The 26,697-nt window shown below is 45.3% G+C and overlaps 1 protein-coding gene across 2 annotated transcripts in view; it reads left to right on the top strand.

The window, feature by feature from the left end:
• Window positions 1–26,697, top strand: part of Crim1 (cysteine rich transmembrane BMP regulator 1) — a 182,912-nt gene that overhangs the window by 72,134 nt on the left and 84,081 nt on the right. For both annotated transcript variants that reach the window (XM_006984838.4, XM_006984839.4), the window contains exons 3-4: window positions 12,903–13,145; window positions 14,250–14,370. In XM_006984838.4, coding sequence (XP_006984900.1) covers window positions 12,903–13,145; window positions 14,250–14,370 — 364 coding nt within the window. The remainder of the gene's footprint in view (window positions 1–12,902; window positions 13,146–14,249; window positions 14,371–26,697) is intronic.

Consider the following 26,697-nt stretch of genomic DNA (forward strand, 5'->3'; position numbering starts at 1 on the left):
GTCCAAATGATAAATTGTTGTGGGGACTTGTTGCCAGGAGATCTGGTTGATCCTGCTGGGATCCATGTGTCCATTCTCATTTCCTTATAGAAATGGAAATTTGTAATTAGAAGTTTGGCCACCTGGATTAAAGGCGTCATTTCCCACACTCTTGCTAGTGGGTGAGGACATGCACCTAAGTCCTGCTTCATAAAGTTAGCAGAAGTAATCACGTAACAACTTTTTAAATCTTGCAACCTAAAATTACTGTCTTTCCCTTCCCGCTTTGCTACCGTTGGGAATGCTGTATGGACCAGGGCTACACCGTATTATTGGATGAGAAACGAAAGGATAAAGGGAACTCAGGTTCCTAGCACTTTGTGGAATTAGTTTCCCATAACGTTTGTGAAAGTAATTTTCAAGTGTCCAGGCCCCAGCAACTTAATACAGATTCCCACCTATGGAAGTGTGAATTTGTCCATCTTAGTTTGCTACAAATTATCTTAGAAATTCATTCCAGCCTGATTTGTTTGTGGATGCCCTTTGGCACATTGGAGAGTCACAGGACAGAAGCCCTTGTAACGTTCACTGTAGCAGCAGCCATAAGCTCGAAAGCCAGTTTGTCCTCTGTATTGTTTGTCTCTAGAAGTGATAACGTCGGGAAGATATGGGATGCTGTTAATTTAGAAGAGTATGAGATGAGATGGGACCTCCGTTCAGTCCAGCAATCATGTCATTAGGCATTGAATTTAGAGTAGAAATCATGTTTCTACTCTACAGCTGTTGGAGAGACAGGCAGGCGGGCAAGATGAAGCGAGTACTTTTCCTAGGAAGGAGGAAAAATAGTTTCTAAGAGACCAATGTCTTCTGGCAGATGTGCTCAAGCATAGTACCGGGATAGCCGCAAGGGAGCCCGCAAATTTGTTAGCCACGGTCCTCCTCCAGCCCCATCGGTCCTCCTCCAGCCTCATTGCAGCCCAACCCCGTCAGTGACTCTGGGCTGAGATCTGTGTTTCAGAAAGCCTTCTGGAATACCTCAGTGTGAGAACCAGCTAGAAATCAGTACAGTGAGGGTTACATCCCGTGTACTCTGATGAGAGTCCTAAGTCCAGGAGCTTGGCCAGAATGGAAGGACCAAGTGAGGAACTGAGGAAGAGATAAAATAGGCCAGGATACCTGGACTGTTCCTGAAGGATTCTGGACACTGCACCTTCTCTGTTTGGTACCAAGAGTGTTTCAGACTTCACACTCCTCAGACACGTTGAATCAGACAGACGTATAAGCTGTGATTCTTAAGTTATTGGTATGTTTTAAATGGGAAAAGATATTTTTTTTAAAAAAAAAAAGCATGCTAATTGTGATGAATTAGAGGGCTATTGCCAGACTCAGCCCCCACCCTCACCCCCAAAAGACTGTTTTGAGTCAAGAGCCCAACCCTTTAATAGTTACAAAAAGAAAAAAAAAAGTATAACTTCCATGTAAGGGCTACCATGAATATAAGTGCCCATTTAATAAATTATTTTTTTGAAGTGCCTTTTCCATTTTGGTAGTTGAAGTTTGGAGTACTATAATTATCATTTCTGGGGAAAAAAAAATACACATCGCTGTATTTTTGTTTTTGCCGCAGGTCAAGTTGTAGTTCAGGGTGGAAAGTCAACACATCCCTTTGCTCAGCTGCAGCCCACATATTTGTGGTCTCCGGTGCCTCTTGGCGGTCGCTGTGGACCAGCGTTTATGCAGTGGGTACACAGTGGACACAAAGACGCCATAGAAATGTGGGGCCCCCGCTCAGGGGCTGGCCCCAAGTGCTAGTCTGTTAGCAAGTGTGTGCAGGAGCTGAAGAAACAGTCCAGAAGGGTGGGAAAGCCTTCAGAGAAAGCCATGGAGCGGAAGTGAGGCTGCGACAAGAGACCCAGAACGTCCCCATGCCCACATATCAACGTTGTCAGCCTTTCTTTGTTATTAGAGACACCTGATGTCATCGTGTGCCCACTCATCAATTTAACGTCTCTGTAAGCAGGGGCCCGTCAACATACCTGGAGTGGAGACGTAGCCGGTGGAGAATCTTCGGTGGTTCTTCTTTCTGCATAGATGGAGTTATATACTGTTCCCTGAAATTAAGGATAAAACAGAAGCATTTGGCTTGCTAAGATGACTGGAGCATTCTATGCTATCTAGGGATAATCAAGTTTATGTTTCATAATCAAACCTTAGCATTAACAATAGTATTACAATGACCATGTCTGTCTTCTGAGATAGCCTATTAGGCATTGGATTTAAAACAACTAAGGAGATCGCACCAGGACTCTATAAAGCAGTGGTTCTTAACCTTCCTAATGCTGCGACCCTTTAATACAGTTCCTCATGTTGTGGTGATTCCCAACCATAAGATTAATTTCATTGCTACTTCATAACTGTAATTGTGCTACTGTTACGAATCGTAAATATCCGTGTGTTCTGAGGGTCTTTGGCAACCCCGTGAAAGACATTCAACGCCTCAGAGGGGTCATGACCCACAGGTTGAGAACCACTGTTCTAGAGCTTATCTATATGAAACTACTATGCTCTGCATAATAGGAAACAATATATATTCTTCTACTCTTCAAGCCGGTCTTGTAGAATGAGATTTCTCAGCTTTACACATGAGTGTTCCAAGGCTCTATGAAGTGTGCAATTTATATAGAGCAGCAGAGGTGAGTGGTGAGTGTGTGTGTGTAGGGTGCATGGGTGTGTACGTGCATTCGTGCATGTGCCTGGACTGTTCTAGTAAGTAATGGTACAGCGGTGGCATCATCAAGCTGTCAGCTGCTGGCTTCTGAGATGCGCCACGCACATGGCTTCCTGCAGCCTCCTCTATCTTGCTGATCACAACCCTAAGGAAACTCCACCCCAGACCCATTTGGTGAAGATGGCTAATTCCAAAAAGCCAAGATTTGAACCCGGTTCTTGTTTCTGAAGCCTTTGCGGCGATACTGACTTCTATATAAAAATGGGCTGAAAGTGGCTAAAAATAATCTCTGTTCAGTGTCCACCAAATGGTTCAAAGAAACAGATTATCATCCATGAGCTGGAGGTTAAAAAGGAGAAAGAGAGAAGGAGGCAGCAAAAAAAAAAAAAAAAACGGGCACAATATTTTTCCAAACATCTATTTATAATGTAAGCCACATGTCTGCGTCCAGCATGTGTGAGCCTTCGTGAGAACTACCAGTTGAACAATTAAACAGCCTGCTGCTCCTCCTTTTCTGCTGCTGTCCTCAGTGGGGACAGAATAGCAACAGCACGTTCTCTGCCATCCCCTCCCTACCTGTCCCTCATTCCTGCTGCCTGAGCCCTCCTGAATTCCTCACTTAAATGATGTCCTTTGACCCAACTCTGAAGGTCTCATACCACCGTAAAATAGCAGTCAAATAATTCCCCAGGACTTCTTAAAAGTCCATATATCGCCTCTGAGACCCAGGAACTTGTTGATGATAATATTACTGATAATACTTTTAGTTTGATGTTCCTGCCTGTGTGTGCGCATGTGTGTTTCCACATTTTCTCTTGGACTACTAAAACTTCAGAGTGTTGACAAAAACTGTCACTTAGAAAGAATGTGGCTGGCCGCCCCTGTCATGGAGGAAGCCTGTATTGGTCTTCTTGAATGAGCTGAGGCCAAGGGCTTTGGAACCTGACTAAGAAACGCTCCTAGGAGCTGGCCGCAGTGTGTTCACCGAGGACACACCCACTACAAAGTGCCGGCCCTCCGATTTACAGCTGAGGAACACCAGACCCTTCCGTCCCTCACGGTTAAGGTCTGGCCTTTTATTGTATTCTTGTCAAAGCAGTGTCGTCATTGTGAGAAAGAACTGAGTTACAACATCCAGTCCTTGGGGGACTCCGAGCGAGCGAGCGGGGAAGGCACCCGGAGTCACAGAATGCTGCAGCAACACTGAGGATTTTGTTTGTGTTCTGTAATGGATGTTGCCTCCTGGTAGAACCCGTCCTGGAGAGCTCCTTGTCTCTAATGTTTACACCTCCTTGACATTTTCAAGCTGTTGAGGAAGAGTGTTTTTTAAGACGCTGCTGAACTGACTGTGAATTTAGTTCATTTAGGCTTCCCCTCCGGTAGTCATTTTGTCCTATTACCTAAACCTAATCGTTAGGATTCCTTTGTGGGGGTGGGGTGGGACTAGCACATGACAAGCGAGGATGTGGTATTTACGGGAGGTGGCTTTATAAGGTAAAATTAATCATTTTAAGACCAACGTTTGGTTCTTTGTACCTTTATTCTAACGTATCTTTAGTGCTTATCGTATTGCCAGAGTTTTTTTAAAAAACAGATTGTAACGTTTTGGAATTCATTATAGTGTATGAATATGTAACTATAATTGTTTGAATGGCAAATCCGTCGGGCAGTAAATTGAATACATTTTCTTGGTATGAATTAACAGATGATGCAATAAAATTTCTCCGGACTTGCATTCTGCTGCCGCATGCAAACTGTTTAAAGTGAAGTAGAATGCACACAGTTCCCAGTCGGGGTCTGCCTCTTCCCTGTGACCCCCAAGCCTTCCGCCCATGATCAAAAGGTGATCTCAGGTTTTACCTCCTCTCAGGTAACTCTGATCTCTTCCAAGAAGATCCTAGAGAAGGCTGGTTGGGTCATATTTTCTAAGAACTCAGACAGCTTTGAATTTCCTGAGGTCGTGGGACAAGGCTGGGCACAGGTGGTCTCACAACATCCACGACCACACATTTTCATTGCCTTGGGAGTCTTTTGAAAATTCTGAATTGCTGGAGTAGGATGCTTGCACTCTGAGCTTTTGGATTTTATTTCCCAGGCCATTCTGATAGGAGGCAAGGGGTGAGAGGGACTATTCTAGTGAATCGTTGTAGAGTTTTTCAGATGTGGATTCCTTGGTCTCATTCCCAGAGTTTCTGATTCTTCACATCAGACGTGGACCTTAGGATGTTCATTTCTGGCAAACGCCTAGGAGATGCTGGTGATGTTGGCCCTGGCCGGGTGGGGGGAGGTCACTGAAGAGCACTACCCTGCATCATCAGCCCATCACGAACTTGACTGTGTCCTGCTGCTGAGGTGCAGCTGGGGCCTCAGTGCCCTGCCACACTCTCGGTTAACTCATTTCCAGCCGGCTCCACTTCATAATAATGCCACCGCCGCCGCCGCTGACTCAGGGGCCCCACTTGGAGTAGCAAATCTGTAAGCTCTAGCAGGTCACCAATACCCTGGGTTAGGAAAGCTGTGTGGTCCAAGGCCCTAGACATGTCTTGAAGACTGGAGCCCTGAGCTGGCCAGATTAGAAGGGTCAGTTGGCCCTTTACTTCCCATGGTTTGCCTTGAGTGTTTGAAGGCACCCTTGGTCAAACTCTGTATCCATAGTGAATGTCCTTGTAAGGATTTTCAGTTTGCTGAAGGAGTTGGGGGGGGGGTGTTTCTTAACCAGAATAACACAATAAGATCACCTAGGAGCTGTGGAAATAAATACACAGGCCCCATCTCCTTCTGAGCATTCGGATCTAATTGGTCTGAGGTGGTTTCTAGACAGTGGTGTTTTTAAAAGCTTCGTGAGTGATTTTAATGCCCAGCCAGACTTTAGAAGCACCGAATTAAAATATTACACACTGTGGTTGTGTAAATCCTTTACTGTTTTCTTCCTTGTGTTCAGGCTGAGTGATGTTGCACTGTGATGCCGGGGAATTTTATTAGGCCATTGAAAACACTCTCATATGGCCTCTTTAATAAACCAGCGAGGGAAGGCCCCATGTAAGTTCTAGGGCCATTAAACCCCAACTTCAGAGTAAAAGAAGGAACGGGAAAGTACAGCGGGTGTTTCTGAAGGAGCTGAAATATGAAGTATTTCTGGGACTATGTCAACAAAAGCCTAATTTTCCCCCCTCGGGGTTTATGACTGTGTGGAGCAAGTCTTCACAGCAAAGCCTGCCAAAAAAGGTTATGATAAAATCATGGAATGTGAATGAAAAGAATTCACCAGTGTAACTTTTAAAGGAGGCAGCCTCCCAACTTGAAAACAGAGGGATGACATATGTGTTGCATTTGTTATAGAAGTTTCCAGGACAGAAGAGCGCTGCGTGCAGGGGTAGCCTGATGCCCAAGGTTCTCTCTGTGGCTAAGAGCACCTGAAGCAGGGTAGCTGATAGGGACAGGACGCTGATGAGCACTCACCGAAGACCATGCATTCCTTCCCATTGCAAAGTCACACTGGACTGAGTATTGGAGCAGAAACATTGCCACGGACTAGACATACAAGTCCTAGACAAGCCAAATACGGAACGTTTTGCTTTGGGCTTTATGGACTAGAGAGAAAAAAAACTGTGGACTTTGGCAGCTCAGCCGCTCATCATATGTCCTCAGCCAAGTGTCCTAGTCCGTCACCCCCCCCCCCCCCCCCGCCGGGGTCTGTCTTGTCATCTTTTGGGTAGAGATGAAAATGTAATCTCTTTCTCACTGGAGAGCACATAGCAGGGTTGGAATGTGTACTGGCAGGCCCCCCTTGCAGGAGGCCCTCAATTAGGAGAGTTTTTTTTTTCTTTCATTTCTCTACCATGACTATGGCAACTGGATCCTTAATAAGACATAGTACCCATCAAAATGTTTGCCTTGTGAGTTTTTATTGATATTTGCTGCATGATAATTATACTTCAGTTTAGATTTCTTCTTCGTAACTCCAAAGTGTATATTCCTCCTTAAGAGTCAGCTCTGTCTTGCCTTAAAGTTTGTTTGTTTGTTTCTTGCTGTTCCTTAGTGCTGGAACATTCTTGCCTCCTATATGCATTCATATGCCTCTCTCAGTTTTCACCGTGCATTCCCTAGTAGCTGGCCTAGAACTCACTGCATAGACCAGGCTGACCTCAAACTTACCATCCTGACTGTGTCTGTCTCCTGAGTGTGGGGATTATAGTGCCACCATGCCCTGCTTTCTCTTTCTTGGCTACAGAGAGGAACTCTGCTGGCTAATGCAGTGCCTTGATATCATTGATTATACTTCAAAGCCTTTATCGCCACCTGGCACTGTGCTGAGAAGCCATTTGTTTGAATGCCTCTCTCCTCTGGAGCTATAAATCCAAGGAAGCGAGGACTTTGCTCCTTCCCTCCTCAAGTCATTCAGTTAATGTTTGTCAACTGAATGAGTGAAAGACAGACACAGAGGACTTCATAGACCAGTCTGCTATCACAGGATTTATCTCCAGGTTCTATCAAGTGGCTCAGGGCCCCTATGACACCCAAGGTCAGTGTCACAGACAGCCTTCAGAGTGTAAGGTACACCGCAGTGACATCGGGGTCAAACAAGTATAGTAAGGTCCTTTGCTTCTTGGTTTCGTACTCTGTGTCCTGATTGAAGTCTGTGTTATCAAATCTCATGCTAATCTGGGGGTCCTTTGAATTATCCTAGAAGTCACTGGAACTCCCAGAGATGTCTCAGAGTGGTATGTACCTGTGTTATGGGTTTCATACCAACAGGCAGAAGGAATCGGGGTTGGTGTTGGGGGACCCAGCAACATTGACTATGTAGTTGACTCTTAAAGAGTCAAATTTAAATTTCACTAGTCCGCTTTTCCTGTTTTCTATATAACTAGTGCGCAGCATTCTGCGTTTGTCTGAACTGACCGTGTCAAGAGATTTTGAAAAGCAGAAGGAAAGCTTCCATATCAGATGTGTGGAGCTTAATAAAACAAACAGGGATGACAAGAATCTGGCTGTGCGACTTTACCTCTCTCTTATAAAAATCTCATTTTCCCTCTCTTTCCATCTAGGAGCTGTTCCTTTATCTTTTACTTGAAACCTAGGTTTAAGCAGAAAACTCTGAAATGCATTTCCTGCCTTTTGAGTTGCGGTTTTACTTTCTCTGTTGGTATATGGTCCTGGAGATGGCCTAGACGTAACCACTATCTGGTCGTGGAGGTTCAGGTGACTAGGTTTGATTGACACTTGGCATAATTATTATGACATATATATGACATATATTTATACTAGGTAACCACATCAGTCTTCAAAGGAAGATTACTAATATGGTGAACTAATTTATTTTTCCTTAATTACTTCAGTTGTGAGTCATATTGTCACTTTAGTCTTTCTATATCTGGGGCAATTTTTATTTTTATAAGATGCCAGTGTACCGTTACCAGGGCAACCAGACACAAAAGCTTGCTAATTAGCTTAAGTATTATATATAGATTTATTAGATGCCATTGGGAAAGAGTATAAAAGGACTTCTTTTCAAATAGATAACATTTTAAACTTCAAAAGTAACGCCTTTCCCATTCATGGGAAATTTATGATGTGGCAATAGTTTCCTTATTTATTTTCCCTGTGGGAAAAAAACGAGTGAGAGAGATGTAGAAGAATAAATAAAGATTTCCAAGAGAACTTAACGTATTTGAAGTAGGCTGAGAAAGAAGGGGCCACAACAACAGTTGCTGGTGCCATGGTAACACATCGCGTTAAGTGTGTGCTGGAGGCTGAGTGCACAAAGGTGTGGGGCACCCTGTCGAAAGATGGGGAATGAAGCAGCCATTAACAGGTATAAGACAAGAAGATATCTGTCGGTTTTACAGATCTCGGTCCTGGAAAGCATGGTTTCACGGTTCACCAACTCAGTGTAAGGCTTGACATGTACACCTGCTGTCATCCTGTGAACGGCGCAGGTTTGAAGGGTGATGGCAAACAGTGTGACCGTGTGAGAAGTCACCGGCTGAGGGGAGAGTCTGCAGAAAGCAGATCAAAAGCACAAGCTACCCGTGATCTGAAGTTTCCGAATTAAGGTTGATTTCAAAGATGGGTGTTTGTGGTCAATAAGTAGAGAGTGTGTGTTGCTCTCCAATACTTGTGTTTACTTTCAGATACTCATTTTTTTTAAATGGCCATAAGACTATATATGTTCACACATATGTGCAAAACCAAAACCATAAAATCTCAAGAAATTAACAAAAACAAGAACTTATACAACATGTATTACTAGTATCGAATCAGTGAATGAGAACAAAAGGAAGGTTCCCTGCCCCCAATGTTGCTCTACAGCAATTTTATAGCACTCTTCTGAGAAACTTCAAAAGAAGAAGTCAATGTTGAATGGTAGGTTATTTCAGAACAGATCCCATGAAGAGGAATGCATAGAAAACTTAAAACATGACCAGAGAAGTATTTGGCTAAAAATGTTAAAGTCATGTTTATGTGTGTTTGTAAAAAAACAAGAGAGAAATAGAAATGAGTTTAGGGTTTGTGTTAAGATTCTTCAGGAAAACTATCAAGAGTCTGAAAGATGAAAAGATCCCAAAACATAAAGGAACTGGGGAGTGTACAAAGCACGGAGAGCAAAACTTGTCACTAGAGTTTGGTGGGAATTTGGACTTCTAAATGCATTCTACGTCTTCTGCTAAAATACTTAGTAAAGATGAGTCAAAAAGAGGTAGGATGCTGGAATAATGACCAAGGCATTTGCCCCCCTTTCCCTTAAAGGTAGTTTTATAGGAAAGTCATACGTAAAAACATCAAAGACTAGTTAACTTTGTGCTTATAGAAATAGTTTTGCAGGAGTTGGGCAATGTTGGCACACACCTTTCATCCCAGGATTTGAAAGGTAAAGGCAGAGTCTTCAGAGAATACGAACATAATAGAATGCCAGGCTAGGGCTGGGGCTCAATTAGAGGGGTACTTATATAGCTTCAGGGAAGTCCTAAGCTGGATCCCCCAGAATCTTATAAAACCAAGCCTGGTGGTTCATACCATAATCCCAGCACTTGTGAGGAAGAAACAGGAGGATCAGAAGTTCAAGGTCATCCTCAGCAACATAGCTAGTTTGGGGCAGCCTGAGCTACAGAAGACCCTGCCTCAAAGCAACAAATCAGTGATAACAAATAAGCAAATGTAATAATTAAGTGCTATTTGTAGGTAGAATTCGGGCTTTTCTTTATAATAAATCAGCGTTAGCATTTGCCAGATAAGCAGTCTGCTTGGTGAACTTGACAAAGACCAAGTTGATCCCTATCACCAAGATTAACCTTCTCTCTCTCAGCTCTCTGAGGATGCTTATACTGGTGGGGGAATGGGGGAGGGGTTCTCAACACTGACTCCTCATCATTGGCTCATCTTCTCTTTGCCAGGTAGTTCCTAGGGATTATGATATGAAAGTAGATGGGTAGGTGTTTTGAGAGTCGAGCTAAGGCCTGTGTGGCCCAGGCATGTGATTGTAGGCTCTGTGGTTCCCAGGAAAGGAGAGAGTTCAGCCAGGAGGGTTTAACAGAAACCACAGTCCTAGTCAGGAAAGAAGTTGAGCCCAGATGAATCAACTCAGGAGGGAAAAAGGGCAAGGGCAAAGTTGAGCACCTTCAACACCAGGGAATCCGAGGACAGGAGTCGCATCATACCAGAAGTTCATGAACCAGAGGGACCAGGGTCAACTCATCCCAGCCCATGCACCAGCCGTATAATCTTGGACAGCTAGCTTGAGCTGCCCGAACCTTGATTGCATTCCCTGTAAAATGGAGCAAATAATAGCTCAGAGAATTCTTAGGAAGTCAGAAGTTGTGTGTGTGTGTGTGTGTGTGTGTGTGTGTGTGTGTGTGTGTGTCAGTGTGATTGAAGTTTGCTCTTAGGCCAGAGGCTGTTTGCACTGTCCACTCTGCTTTAAACTTATTGGCTGTTGGTTTGATGGAAGCAGCTGGAAGAGAGAGAGGGGGCGAGGCTTGCACTTGATTGTTGCCCCTGATTGCAAGCAGAGGGGTGGTGAAGTAGTGTTCTGTCCAACAGGAAAAGGAGGGCACAAGCATAAGTGACGGAAAGCAAGTCACAGGACCTTGAACGACAAAGTCATCTCCATGTCCAACACACTGTTTACTGGAGTAAACAGTGGGTGGATTTGGCTTCTTTCTTCTCTCCAGATACATTCTCCACCTCTTGCCCCCCCCCCCATGGTGTCTCCTGTTAGTCACAATTCCAAAGCCTTACTATTGCAAGAGGGGACCCTTTCCGCAGTCCAGACTCGGTTCCCTTTCTCGGAAGGCTCTTCTGGGTATCTCTGTAGCTCACCTCTCATTCCACGTCTGTTCTGCACCTTTTAGCTGCCCCTCCTTGTAAGCATCCTTAGTCCCCTTACTCTGGTCTGCCTCCCCAGGGCACTTATCACTCTGTTACTATTCACAGCATCGATCACTTTTCTGTCACCCTTTACTGCCTTGTAAACCCTAGGAGAGCAAGAATCAATCTTAATCTTCTCCCCTCCCCCTCCCCCCTTCTCCTTCTCCTGGTATGTCCCAAACTGCTAAATCAATTGGCGCTCAGTAAATATTTCTGAGTGAGTTTTCTAGGACCCTAAATGTGGGTGATCTCCTCTTGGGTGTTTTAGTAAGATAAGGAGTAAGATGGCCAATAAAGGGAAAGATGAGGCGGCCACGTTGGAAATTGACCATACGTTAAATGTCACTTAACTTAGGGCACAATGACACCCGGCCTGTAATTGCTGCACTTGGGAAGTGGAGGCGGAAGGATCAGGAATCCCAGGTCCATCTCTGCTACAGGAGACGAGAGAGAGAGACAGAGACAGAGACAGAGACAGAGAGAGACAGAGAAACAGGCTTAGTTTGGGAATGACAGTTACACCCGCACTATCCAGAGCTGAATGAAGTGTAAGGTGGGGTGCCTGGATTCTTGCTTTTTTGCTGATTAGGCAGGTTCCTTGCGTTTTCTGCCTCAGATTTTTTTTGTTTGTTTCTGTTTTTTCAAGAGAGGGTTTCTCTGTATAGCTTTGCACCTTTTCTGGATGTCGCTCTGTAGACCAGGCTTGGCCTCGAACTCACCAAGATCCGCCTGGCTCTGCCTCCCAAGTGCTGGGATTAAAGGCGTGTGCCACCACCGCCCGGCCCTGCCTCAGATTTTTGTTGTTGTTTGTTTGATACACACACACACACACACACACACACACACACACACACACACACACACACAAAAGTATCAAGGAAACTCTTGACTCACTAACCCTGCTCTGTGAGTCTCTAAGTTTTAGTTCAGCAAAGTCAACTAGAGGTTATGGAAGTGTACGCTCCAATACCACTCGGCATTTCTTCACTAACATCTCCCCGGCACCCCGACCCTCTTCAAAGGTCACAGTGTGCAGGAGTGTAGTTGTTGATTATTCTAGTCTTTTCCTCGAGGCCCTAGGCCTCTTCAAAGCTTAAACCAAGAAAAATGGCCTGAGGACCGAGGCTTGAAGAGCCGGGGCTCGGCTGCTCAATCCTATACTTGTTGTAAGGGTAATGCCCACTGTTATTTCTCCCCCGTCTCTGAAATCGAGGTGCCTCCCTGGGTCAGCAGATAACACTGAAAGGAAAATGAGGTGCGTCCAGTGAGTCTCCCCTGAGACATGCCATGTAGGGGAGCTTGGCTCATTGTCTTATTCAGCGGCCCCCAGCATAGAATTGGATATCTTAATCAGCTCCCCTGGTCCAATGCTCATTTGACCATAGAGTTCTTCATGGCCATTATTGCCCATATTGTCTCCAGTCCCTGGAGTAGCCAGGTTTTATTGGTGTCTCTGGTTTGGTTTTTAACATGCACCGCTATCAAACAAGAAACCTCAAGACCCTGGGGTTCACAGTTAGTCTCGACCTGAGTCTGAGCCACGTGGGGTCTTCCCTTTGGGTCCCCTCGAGCTTTGTAGAAGGGGTTGAGCAAGGGATGAAACTTCAGGCCTGTATTTTGGTGTCATGGGCAGCTCTTGGGAGAGATTGCCGTGGTTGGCTACACTGAAGTCTGAAGATTTCCACCAGACTTATTTCGCTGCCCCGCTCTTTGTACAGTAACTAGACCTGGGACGACCTGTTCTTCCCTCAGAAGTGCCCCCCCACCCCCCACCCCCACCCACCCCCACTGCCCTGGGCATGAGCTAAATTCTTTCTCTCCCATTTAGAAGAGAAGCCAGATTGCTCCAAGGCCCGCTGTGAAGTCCAGTTCTCTCCACGCTGCCCCGAAGATTCCGTACTGATCGAGGGCTATGCTCCCCCCGGGGAGTGCTGTCCCTTGCCCAGCCGCTGCGTGTGTGACCCCGCGGGCTGTCTGCGCAAAGTCTGCCAGCCGGGATACCTGAACATTCTGGTGTCCAAAGCCTCAGGGAAGCCGGGAGAGTGCTGTGACCTCTATGAGTGCAAACCAGGTATGAGCGAGCGAGCGAGCGAGCTGGCTGGGCAAGCATCGCCCCTGTGCATCCGAGGGCAGCAGGTCCCTCCTCAGCTAGCCGGGGCTCCTCCACTCCCACCAAAGTGAGCATTCTGACCTGGGCACGCACGCAGGGCTTGCTGCCTGGGGCTGGTGTCTCATTTCAGGGCTCTCTGAACCAGAGAACCAGAGGGATCATTTTTTTCCCTGATGCATGAGCGTCATCACGGCGTGAGCCAGCCCTCTTCCCTTTCATCTTTATTTTCTTCACATATATGTTTGATGAAGCAGTTGGGGGGAGAGCGTGGTGCTGTAGTTACCTTCTGTGTTCCCTGAGAGACCGATCGGAGGCCGGCCGAGGCGTTGTTGGCCGATGCGCCTGTCACTGGGAAGTTTTACATTGGGAAGCAGCTCCCATAGAAAACAGAATTACTCCTGGATACATACCACATACATCGGAACGGCCGGTGTTTTATAAGGAAACGGTCCCAGTTTTCTTCCTTGGCAGCCCCTCCCCGCCCGCCCGCCCGCCCGCCTTGGCTGCGAAGCATTCCCTACGTCATTTGACTCACCTTCCATGCCAGCGTTGGAATTCTTGTCGCGTCTCTGCTGTTTCTCGCTTTCTAGTTTATCTAACAGCCTTGCCCGTGTACCAGCCTTTCTAATGTCGTCTGTGACTTGATCTAGGATGCGGTGATTTTTTCTTCTTCTTTGCAAGTTTCTAATGATCGATCGGGCTTTTTCATTTCATTTTTTTTTTCCTTCAGTTGTAGTTTTACCGCCAGGTAACTGCTTCAGGCAGAGCAATCCCTTCTCCATCTCTTGAACTGCTCTGTCAGAAACTTCTTGCTGTCCACCACCGTCCGTATAACGACCTGGCCTCCCACTCCGTTCTCCTCCTGACTTCTTGCCCTCTGTGGGAGACCTACCACAGTCGTTTAGCTGTTAACTGAGCGGAAGATACTAGAAGGGCCTTCTGGGTTTCGGGGAAGCGAGGAATCTTTGGACGTTTGTCAAGGGTCGGTGTTTCGTTTTGGGGGGAATCCTGAAATGCAAGTCGATGTCACAATAAACGGTGCCTCTCTTGTTTGCCCCCTTTCAGTGTTCAGTGTGGACTGCAGCACCGTGGAGTGCCCCCCTGTCCAGCAGGCCGTGTGCCCCCTGGACAGCTACGAAACTCAAGTGCGGCTCACAGCGGATGGCTGCTGCACCCTGCCGGCAAGGTTGGTTCGTCACCAGTTCAAGTCTCCTCCTTTCTGTCTTATCTGCTAGCACCATCCCCCCACCCCCACCCCCCCCCCTACCCCCACCCCCGGGCCCAGTTTCTCAAGCCTGCAGCTGGTTTTCCCTTGGGAAACCCAATCCTCGCCGGTTTCTCTGGAGAAACCACTGGACTGTTCCTGTGAGTCGCGATGCACATGCGTCTCTCCTCACTTCAAAGCCAGGTGTCACCAGGTTAAGCCATTAAATCATCAGGATTAAGACTCTCCCTGAAAGCCCTCGGAGGGCGAGGCAGTAGGTAGGGTAGGCAAGCTCTCCCCTCGGTGGTGGCGTACAGACGAGGAAGCAGAATGAGGGATCTGGGACAGTGAGGCCCCGCCATTTGACCCTCTGCGGCGGATCTGGTGGGTGTTTTGAGGCAAGCGCCCAGTGTTGTGAAACAGTGCCTGCTTCCGAGAGAGCTCATCAGAGGGGGGGACTCTGGACATCTGGAGTCATGCATCTCCTGCAGTTCTTAAACAGTAATTCTGCAGTCTCAGACACGTTTCCCTCCAGCCGCGGGAGATGAGCCGCTCTCCCATCTCAGCAACAGGGCGTGCTCTGAACACCGTAGAGTAGGTCTCTCTAGAACCCGAGAGCCCTTGGCTCTGCGGAGTGTCACGACGATGCCAGCCAGCGGTACCTTGCTTTCAGGGAGACTGGGTTTGCGATCTCTTTCCCCGTACCCATGATACCCATCCTTCCTCTTTGTCATCTCTGCCCCTCCCCCGCCCGCCCCCGTCTTATGTAGCCCTTTACGTCATCTTTGCAATAACGACATTTCAATTCTCATCGCTCTTGTTCTACATAGAGTATCAAGAGCTGAAACCCTTCCTTATTTATCTCCATCTATAACCTCTGCTCCAGTCCATCCCCCCACCCCCACCCTCACCCACCCACCCCCTACCCTCCCCATGCCAGGCATTTGACATTTAGCATTGAGTAGGTGTGGCTACAGAAATGGATTTGTGAATTAGGAATGTAAGCAAGTAGCTCATAGTTAAAGTAATCATGTGTTCGTTGGAGTTCTGTGCTCGGAGCAAATCCTGGAGGTGGATGTGGGCTCATGAGCTCAGGGGTTTCAGTCTATCATGGGAGGAGGGTGTGGTAGGAACGTTCACCCCACGGCAGCCAGGAAGCAGAGAAGAGAGATTGCCCCAGGGAAGTTCTTTACTCTCCTCCCATGTGTTCCTTTGGCCTCTAGCCTGTGCTCTAGTACCATCCACATTCGAGGCAAGGCTCCCCTCACTTAGTTAATCCTCTCCGGAAGTGGCCTCCCAGACACACTTACAGTTGTGTTTTACCTATCACCTAGACCAGAGGTTCTCAACCTGTGGGTGGAAACCCCTTTTGGGGGTCACGTACCAGCTGTCTTGTATATCAGACATTTACATTAGGGTTCATAACAGCAGCAAAATTACAGTTATGAAGTAGCGATGAAATAATGTTATGGTTTGGGGATCACCACAACATGAGGAACTGTATTAAAGGATCGCAGCATTAGGAAGGTTGGGTGCCACTGATCGAGACCCTTGTCAGTCCCATCAGGTTGATTAGGTGAACCACTACAGTAAGTTCCCTATTTTGGGAATCAGGGTAGATACCTAGAGTTTGTTCTCATAATTGCTTTTTTTTTCTTCTTCTTCTTCTTGCCACTAATAAGATGCATTAGGTCTTTAGTGTTCTAAAAGAGGTAGAACAAGCTCCCTGCCACCTTAGCATGCCTCATGTATGTGAAGCCGTGTGCCAAGGGATGCGCACATAGGTACAGCCAATCACCGGCGAACACCACCGAGCAATACTGGTAGTCACCGATGCCCCTGCAATCTTCCTGAAGAGGAAGATGGTATGTTTTATCAGAGAACCTATTGAATCAGAGGTGAGCCCGTCCATGTGTGAAGGAACGGGACCACTTTGAGCTCACTTACAGCTGTGATTGAGTACTTCCTGTGTGTTGGAGGGACAGGGGACTTTTTTTTTTTTCCCAGTCCCTCTTGTTGGGTAAAATGTATAGAAGCTGTAGGAAGACACTACATCTCAGTTTAAGAAGAAAACCTCGCAACTAATAACGCTCGGCAGTGAGTCATGCTGCCTTTTGAGGCAGACTCCGAGTTCCTGGCGCTGGTTAGATTTCTTCCCATCTGGATGGCTGCCTGCCAGCCGTGCTTAGAAGAAATGTTACATTGGAACAGAGGTTGCACTGGATGCCTTCTGTTTTCATCCCCCAAGCTTCTGCGAGTCTAGCAAACAGCAACCTGAGGGTGGTTATTATTGTATTAATGTAATTTGGACTTGGGCGTTCTCCTGAAGAACGGTCCAAGGTAAATGTGCCTCTAATGATGCAACTGAAGAAGCCCAGAGAAGGAAGTCATTCAGAGACCCGCTGTAAATCATTTGCAGAGAGGGCTACGTTCTCATAGCTCTTGCCTTCCTGTGTGTTCGATAGGCAGTGACCCATGCCTGTCCCCTTGCCTGCTACACACTCACCCTTTGTTCCTGCCCAATCAGTGCCCTCCCCAAGTGTTCTCGTGCTCAGGAACCCGGCATTTCCAGCCGCCTCTCTCCATATAGTATGTCCCTTCTTTTACCTGGACAGCAATAGCCCGCTTTCAGGATTACATTTTCCTCTCTTTAAAGTGTTGGCAACCTTCAGCCCTTACAGAGGTCTCTGGTGTGCCCTTCTGCTCTCTTGTAACTGTTTATTTATCTGTTTATCATAACACTGTTTATAATACATTGAAATCATTCAGATTTTTTTTTTTATTTTTGTCTCCACTGTTCTTTGTGATTCTCAAAGAATTGTGGGTATTTGGGATCCTAGTGCATAGGAGTAATATGGACAGCCTGTGTTTGAATGAATGAATGAATGAGCGAACAAGCCCATCCTTAGCCAAGCTAATTCATACGTTGAGGAAGAATAGAAAGAACACTTGCGGTTTCTTTAGCCTCATGCTGTTACTCACAATGCTACTATTGTGCGTCCCACTTTAAAACGCTTGCACATGCTCCCAGATCCTTCCTTTATGCTCTGCTACACCTCAGTACTACAGAAACACGGCTCCCTCTTCACACTGCCCTCCCCGAACACAGCGTGAGTCACCTCTATCTCTCCCTTCCACCTTTTCTGATATCACTCATCCTGCAGGATTCCAATTAAATTCCACCAGGTCTTCATCTTTCCACTAATACCTGTCCCGCCCCCTGGGAACTCCGAGTAGATCCTTTTTCCAGGCTGTCAATTAATCATACATTTCCTTGCACCTTGTTTAATTGCTGCATACATAAAGTCTTATCTCGCTAGCTGAAGGATGTTTCCAGAGTTCAGCAATTATGTCGTATTTCCTCTGTGTGTGCATTAATATTGGTAAATGCAGAGTACATATGCTCAGGCGGTGGCTTAAGCCCGTTCAGGTTAGCTCAGCATATGAACTGGGGTCTCTCTTATTAAAGAAGTTTGTAGGTCGTACTGTGATGAAAGAAAGAAAGCCCAAGCCCAAGCATATAAAAATAGAAATCAAAAGAAAAGTGCCTAATTTATAGTAATGACATTTTAAGAGAAACCTTTGTTCTCATGAGAGAACCACATTTCGGGCACAGTGGAAACCAGGGTAGAATGTATAAAACCCTATCATGAGTATTTGGCTTGCTCACCTGCTTGTAAAGATCATTGCTAAGAACTTAGAGTAAAACTAACTGTTAGAGAATTCAGGCAGGAGAGCCCTTCAGGGCAGAAAAGGGTAGAGCAGCTCAAAGTCCAGTGGTAAAAATTTACTTTTCACTGAGAGTAACCGCTTTTTTTCCATGGATTGACTATGCTTTCATATATTCATAAAGGGGGTTGTGGGACCCTCCATCTTTTCCTAGCAAAACTGTTGGACCCAGCCAGGCCCCCCAGCTGCCTATTTCTGTGTGAGTTCCCGCTCCGCTTGTGAGTTTTCCTCCTAAGTTTGTGTGCTTTTATTCCACTCATAGTTGTCCGCTCATCAAACACTAGTGAGGTCTTCCAAGGGACAGACTCCACTCTCCAGATGTGCTTATCACACCTGGATAGCACTTTCTGCTTCTGCCACTGACGCACACTGACTGTCCCCTCCATCCCTAGCCTCTGTAATTGCAGATCCTTGAAGCATCTCTGCTTTGACTTTATGGCCCAAAGTCCATTTCGGGCTCTTCCACTTCTGTTCTCCTGAAGTGCATCCTGAAGGCGATAGGTGTCTGTCACTCTTACTTGTGAAAAAAAATTAACTGTTGACCCATTATCAGCAGGGTTGCAGGCCCACTGAGTTCTCTGGGTCCTTTTCTGTGGGTACCACTCTGATGTCAGCTAAGGCAACTAGCTCATGACACTTTCTAAGAGAAGACAGAAAAAAAGATAAGAATTAGCATCTCAGACAGATGCTTAGCCGGACCCTGAACACCATTGCACAGTAACAGAAGGGGACGTGGAATGCCCTATACGATTATATCCCCTTTGTGTTGTTTATAGTGTCCGTGAGTGTGTGCATGGTATGTGTGCATGTACAGAAGCTACCATGCAGAGGGAATTTGCAAGAAAACAACAAATAGGTTGTGTACATCAGTGCAAGTGCTGTCTTTGTGGGGGCTGGGAAAGCTGTCCTTGAGCGGTATGGGGACAGCAGTAACAGGTATAGCTCAACTAGATCACATACCTTGCTAATTGCAAAGCCTTTTCTCATTTCATCATTGCTTTCACGCCAAGAGGAGTTTGCAGTCTGGAAAACGGCAGTCTAGAGAATGAATGACTTCTGTAAAACTGTAACTGTTCCCTGGCAAGAGGGGTAGGGTAGGTCTGTCTGCGGCTCGGGGGTCTTCAGAATCCCTCTGCTCTTTTCTTCTGTAGTGTCTGTGAGGTGTTCTTGGTGTTTTTAAAACAGAATGACAAATCGGCAATATGAGCTTATGTCTCACTGATATATTTCTATCAGCCAAGTACAAATTGGTGACGTGTATGTGTTTCAGTTATGCATTGCCATCCCCAAGAGCAGTACAAAGCAAAAGACCTTCTCTGTTTCACTGTTCTCTGTGCCGGCTCCGCAGTTCTCGGTGATCATATAGGGCTGGATGACTTTTTTCGTCTCGGAGCTCTGACGGCATGACTTGAAGGACAATTTTGTGTATGGTCTTCCGTCCTGAACTGCTTCATGTATGTCAGAAGGAGGAAGTGTTCGAGCAAGCATCTCTAGAGACCCAGATGTGGACGGCCCTCCTCCGGCCACATTGTGTTTGTGGAAGCAAGTCACGGAATAAGCCCTTATCCAAAGAGTAGCAGAGTAGATTCTTCCTTTTGATGGAAGAAGCGTCAAAGAGTTTCTGGCCATTTTTAATCCACTACGATATGCATTTAACAAAAATAGGTGACCTCTAGACCTGACTTTCTGGTTGAAGAAAATAGTTGAAACCCTGCAGATGAGTGACCCTGTTCTGAAAACCCGTGCGCTCTGGCTCTGGCAATCTGGGTCTTCTGAAATTCAGGCAGCTTTTAGTTACGCTCACCAGGTGCTCGGCACTTTTCCCTTCCCACTTGATAAATTCATCTCGGCGCAGACACATGTTGGGGGCTTCTAAGCACCAGCTCGACTTGAAGGCTCATTTTGGTGACTACAACTGGGGCCTCCTCTCCTTAAGAAATGCCGGGTTTTTTCTTGCTCAGACAACAGAAAAATGTCATTGAGGTGGTTGGGGAAGGGGCTGCCAGAAAATCTTATTCATGAAACTAGGTCCCTGTTTAAAACAAAAAGCAATTTTTAAAGAATGTGGCATAGAAAATCCATCACGATTCATCTTGTCTGAGATGCAGAGCTGTGAGTCCATGGTCTGCCACCAAGCCTAACCCTTAGCCCAGCTGGACTGTCTGTCATGGTAGCTTCCGGGTCACTTTTGTTGTTGTTTGTTTGTTTCTTGTTTTCCCTGCTCTAAAGGCACATTGCTGTCTTCAGGATGTACACCTCATTTTTATAGAGTTTTCACTTTGCCTCTATCGGTTTTTTCACCAGTTTTAAAGATATAAACTTAGAGGGCAGACGATAAATTGTTAAAATTTGGGCAGTGATACCACCGCACCTTCCTGGAAGTCAACTGAATTATTATTTCAAACATCCCATGCCTTTTGATAATTTTGTATGTTTATTGAAAAGATGAATGATTGATAGTCACTCATTCTAAATTCAGGGAGCGTTCTCTAAAGCTCTTCTTCCTGAAATGTTTATGTTATCAATTTCTGCCTATAAATACGTTTTTGTTAAAAGTTATTGAGAAAAAAATCCAAGCCAGTTATTTTGAGTTCAAAATAAATTAAGTCATTGCTTATGCTATCCAGAAGCTTAAAATAGACTTTGTCCTGGGTTGTGTATGCTGCGAGAGCCAGGTTCCCAAGCTCCCTTCTGGCTCCTGCCTCTCTCTTGACCAAAGAGCCCTGACTCCCTTCCAGAACCAAGATCCAGAGCGTTGAGACCTCCTACTTTCTGAGACGTTATATTCAAAAATCTTGTTTTTATTTTTAACTCAAGATCTATAAGTTCTAATTTTTTTCCAGCTCTAAGGTAATTAAAAATTTTAGATTATCTTGGTGAAAATGTTAATACATGACTCCTGTTTTCACCCAAAAAAAAAAAATATCATAGAATATATTCAGCACATGAAAGTTGAAGTAAAGTTCAGTGGATGAGGCTGAATCTTGCAGCTCAACCCAAATGGAGAGTTGTACCCTGATCTGTTTTTCACAGGCCAAGTGTGTGGAACTTGAAGTTCCCTGCCTAGGGCAGCAGCAACCTCTGCCTGGGTGACCATGAACTACCAGGTGTGTTGTCCCCTGTGGACCAAGTTACTGTCAACCCCAATACTTTCCAGAGTCCAGCCACTCAGGAGACCTGACCATTCCTTTGTGATTGCTGTCTGTGAGCAGATGTGTGCCCATGCACAGCCCACGTGGTAGCCGAAGTAGACTAGCCATGGCACACGAACTGGGTCTACCTCTGTGTGGACTGAGCAAGCTTTTCACTTTTTCTTGCTATCTGAGCCAAAATGGAAGGCAGGAAAGGGTTGCGTGATCTTAAAAGTAACTTCCACCTCTGAGTTCTTTAACTTTCCCAAATCTTCTTCTCAGTCAGGTAAAACCCAAGAAGTGAGTGTTAGGAACTTTTAGGGGGGGGAGGGGGGAAGGAGGAAAAGAAAAACCTAGGCATTCCAGGACTCAGGAAGATAATGAAAGCAGTAAGTAGGGTCACGTGGTGGCAGGAAAGGGAGATTGTCCAGTGAAGTCATAGAAGAAAGACGGCTGCTTTTTAATGATTTCGTTTTCTCAGAAAAGGCAAAATGAACCACACAAACTGCTAGACTAGTTATCCAAGCCTTGGTAGTCAGAACTGGTTGGACTATGAAAGCGGTATGTGTGGTAAGCAGGTGAAATAGGTGATGGTGTGTTTGGTAGATGGCTGATGGGTGACGGCTAGCTACTTTTTCCTTTTACATCTATGAGGAGATAGTTCCTAAAGAAAAGGAGTAGATGATACCAGGCCTTTAAGGCTGAATTTACAAATAAGGATTTACTCTATTAAATTGCTATTAGACAATGGAATGTGGATGTCTCTGTCAGCTGCCTTGGTATGTGTGCTGTGGGAAGGACTCCAGCGTGTGTGTATGGGGGTGAGAGGTCCCCAGTGCCTTACACACTCCCCTCTGTGGACCACACCAGCCCATGTGTGGCTGTACATGGATGCTTGCTGCCCCCTAGACCTATGTGCACACTGTTTCTCTTCTGTAAAGACTCATTTTTCCCGAGTTTCCAACTGCTTGTCTCTATTCTCTGCCTCTCATCATTCGGCTCCATATTGTTAATACTTCTGTAATTTCACATTTAGTTGTATGTATGGGTGTATGTGTGCATACACACACGTAATTCTATTTGGGGAAAGTTTTATGTTCTTGACTACTAATTTTGTCATTAGACCATTCTATCACTTAAAATGTTTTAGATGAAAGGTTATTTTTTTCCCCTTGTTTGAGCCTCAGTTTGACTTTTCTCCTCTAAAACACTGCCTCTGATGGCTCAGACAGTTTCCCTGTCCCATCTTGTCCTGTTGGAACAGCTCCAAACTTCAGTGAGGGAAATTAGATGGAAGCAAAGATGATAACCTACATACACAGCCATGGCCGGAACAAAGGTCAGGAAATGCCTCCTCTCTTTGAGACTAGATCTATGTATTTGCCCCTCGGGTGCTTCAGTTCAGAAATCTAAGGTGTCCTCCCTCTGAAATCCCAGTTTCTTTGCACGCGTGAGAAACATCCATTTTTCTAGTGCTCTGTTGTGGGATGACAATAGAACTCTAGCAGATTGCTAGCACACTGTGCTTTTGGGAGTCGACACAGACATTTGGGAAAGGAGCGTTCTGGAGTTCCAGAATTCCCAGCCTGAAGTGGACCCATCCCCGATGAGGCCAGCAGAATGGAATCCTTGGCAGGGTGCTCCTTCCCTTCAGAAGCACGTAAGTTAATAAAAATTAATCTGACCACATAGCTGCAGTGTGTGGAAACAAGGTGTACCAATGCGCAAACGTGAAATCTGTTGAAACAGTCCAACAAAGCCTCCCGAAGGGAAGACAGAACAGCACTCTGGGCTCGCTGCAGGGTGTGGTGCTTACGAAAAGGAAAGGTGTCAGCAGCTTGTGAGTATCACCAGGGACGGGTTCAGAAGGCTCTGGACCGACCTCCAGAGGGTCATCTGATAGAGGCGCACACCATCAGTAACCCGCCTTCAAGGGAAACACCCAATTGTAGATTTGTTTTCCACCAAGTAATGAAAACTGAATTTCAGAAAGGAAAAAAAAAATCCTGTCCAGACACGTGCCACCTTTACATGTAAACCAAAGAAGCCAGAGAACTCAAAAAGACGCGCGCATGGAAAAGGATGGAGAATACTTACTGTTAAGTCTTCTTATTTGCCCCAGTCTCCAATTCTAAATAATATGCTTCCCTTCCCACTGAAAACGAGTCAATTCGCAAAGCTCGGCGGCGACTGAGAAAGTGTTGGAGTCACTCACCATTCCGCTTGCTAAAGGATGGATCCTGGGGTAGGTAGTAGAGCTTTTCCGAATTTCCTTCAACAGCTCTTATCTCCAGAGACCCACCTGGTCAGTCTTTGAAGTGTTCAGCCGAGTGTCAGGGTGGGAGTGGAGGATCGGGGACTATCAGCACACCACACCCCCTCTGCCCAGATAGATACGTTAAAGCCGGCCTTTCTATGGGGGAGTTGGGACCCCCTCCCTTTTTATGTTTACAACTCCGAGATCTCTTCTTTCCCCTTTGTGAGATCGTCTTGGGTACCCCAGATCATCGGGTCGTGTTTGTTGGAGACCTTATGGCTGTTAATGTTGCGCTGGGTAATTTAAGTTGCCTTTCTCACGCCAACTCAAGCTAAAGCCGTAGAAATTGTCCCTGAACCTGCCGTTCCAAGAACCCTTTATTAAATTAAGTGCCTTGTAATGAATTATCATGTCCATCTGCTCTGTGCTCCCATCTCAACAAAGATGGATCTGTCGTCTTTTTTTTTTTTTAAAGATCAGTCTGTTGGTAGACATCATTTTAAAATTCACTTCTTTTGCCTTCAAGGTATGGAGTGTTGTCCCCTTTAAATAATTCCTCCAGCTGCTTTTTGAGGATAAATTATACAGCATGTAAAATGGGCCTTAGCATGTGCCTTTAAAGCATTCCTGACTCTTGACATTGCTGTGGCGGTAGCATTCTCCTAGTTTTTAAACACATGCAAAAAAAAAAAAAAAAAAAAAAAAAAGAAGAAGAAGAAAGAAAGAAAAAAGAAAAAAAAAAGGTTGCAAGCATATTTGAACTTCTTTCTCAACTTAGAAAAGAACATTGATTCCGTTGCCCTCTGTCATAGTAATTTTTGGTCCAAAAGAGCAAACCGGATCATGACTAACAAGCCAGAGTCTATATTAAAATCTGATTTTTTTTTAAACAAAATAATTGTAAGAATTCCATGTTGTTATTGGACCTATCCCAGATTGAAAGCAAATATGCTTTCCTAGAAGTTAAAGCCCTTACCCATTAGAAATGAGTTGTCTCCCCAGTAGAGTGCTGGCGTGGTGTGTCAGTCATGTACTTCAGATATGCGAGCCTTCACACTTCCTGTACCAGGGCTGTGTGCCCTGTGCGCTCCTCCATGAACTTGACCCAGTACCCAGTCTTTATTTTGCATTCGTGTGAACCCTGAAGACAAGCAAGGCCGTATCACTCATTGCCTTGTTGTGTTCCAAATGGTCCAGACATCAGAACTGAGGGAAAGCAACTGAATCTTTGTGGAGCCTTTGGTGAACTTGACAACTTTCTCTATCCATCCATCATCCAGAAAATAAAAGAACTGCTCTGAACAACCCTGAAGGGGAAAAAAAAAAAAAAAAGCTTTGTGAACTTACTTAGAGAGCTAATAAGGAAATGTAAGACGTTATCTCTTTGGGAAAAACTGAAAGAAACCTAGAGTTTCATAGAACATAGAACATTTACCCACTTGGCACCCTTCATGGTGGATAGAGGTGACAGCTGTACATCACTGTGCTTTACGGTTTGTAGCGGTTCAAGGTCGTGTTTGCCTCGTAGACACTGAACAGCTAAACAGGAACCCCGGAGGTGCAGATGGCTGGTTTCCCTTGGCCTTTCTGAATCAGTCTGTTGTGAATGGATCACTCAGACAAAAAGCCTTCCAAGTTATCCTTTCCCCGCCTTGTATGGATTTGGGACGAGTCTTATGATTAGCTTAAGTCATTAGTTACATTTGTCCCTTCTTGTCCTTGGCAAACCTGTTACGGAGCCTTCATGGATGCCTAGAATTTCACATGAGACTAAACTATATATGCAATCCATTTTTCCCCTTATGCATACAGAACCATAATAAAGGCACATGAAGATACTCATAAATAAAATACAGCAATTATAGTAACATACTGTAATAAAAATTATACATGCTGGTCATGGTGGTTTAGGCCTATAATCCCAGGACTTGGAGAGTGAGATGAAAGAATTACCATGAATTTGAGGCTAGTTTGGATTTGTAGAGTATGACCCTACCTCAAACCCTCACATATGTGTACATGCACAATGTTATTTATGACTCAAGGTTGTTTATTTCTAGAACTTGCTATTCGAAAGAGGGTGACTGAAAGCAAAAATAGAGCAGGATAGATTAGCCTAACCTGTGCACCCTTTGAAAACCAAGACCCACCTTGTCTATGTTTCTCGCCCATGACTTCTAACACAGATAAATAAAAGTGTAAGTACATTCTTTTTGTTGTTGTTGTTGTCTGTTTTTTGAGACAGGGTTTCTCTGTGTAGTTTTGGTGCCTGTCCTGGATCTTCCTCTGTAGACCAGGCTGGCCTCGAACTCACAGAGATCCGCCTGGCTCTGCCTCCCAAGTGCTGGGATTACAGGTGTGCGCCTCTGACACACACACACACACACACACACACACACACACACACACACACACCCTACCCCCCATCGAAGTGTAAGTACATTCTATAGATAATCTACAGCAAGCCCCAGCATCCAAAACCCTGTAGTTGTGACTTGTTCAGGAAACAAATGTCTGGAATGTTCATCATGTCCCTGGAAAGAATAAAATGTCCATGATGTCAAGGAGCCTTTAGCTTATGGGGTGGCAAATGCGAATAAATCATTGTAGTTTTAAGTGTTACATGTTTTAGAAGTTGAAATGTGCAAAATATGGAAAAGCTTATGGGGCAAAGAGATACTAATTCTTATTTGGAAAACTGTCATATTTGACTTTGGAGCTGAGTCTTTAGGAATGAGTCAGGGTTCATCTGATGGAGAAAGTCAAAAGGGCATTCTAGGCTATTAGAGTCATTGACTTTTCAGTTTTTAAATGTGTCTTGCAGCTGAAAATATTTGCACTAATCTCATGTATCTTTATGACTTAAGAGAAATGGAATGGACCCCCCTCCAGATAACCACCCCATTGCCAGACTACATCACTTGCTTAAGATTTCTTTCTGCTTTCCTCTTACAAGGAATGGTACTTCTTAGAATAGTAGGCAGATCCCTTATTAACCAGCCTTCGCCTGCCTTTCCACCATATCAGCTGCCAAACTCTTGATAATATTGCCCTGTCCTCGTCTTGACATATGCTATGTAGATCGTTTCTTGTTCTTGTAAACTTCATAGGTTCTTTTGTACCTAGAATGTCTTCCTTCTGTGCCCACTCTCACACTTGGTGAACTCTACACAATTTGTGACTTCACACAAC

Source organism: Peromyscus maniculatus, chromosome 22, assembly GCF_049852395.1.
Source record: "Peromyscus maniculatus bairdii isolate BWxNUB_F1_BW_parent chromosome 22, HU_Pman_BW_mat_3.1, whole genome shotgun sequence".
Lineage (NCBI taxonomy): Eukaryota > Metazoa > Chordata > Mammalia > Rodentia > Cricetidae > Peromyscus > Peromyscus maniculatus.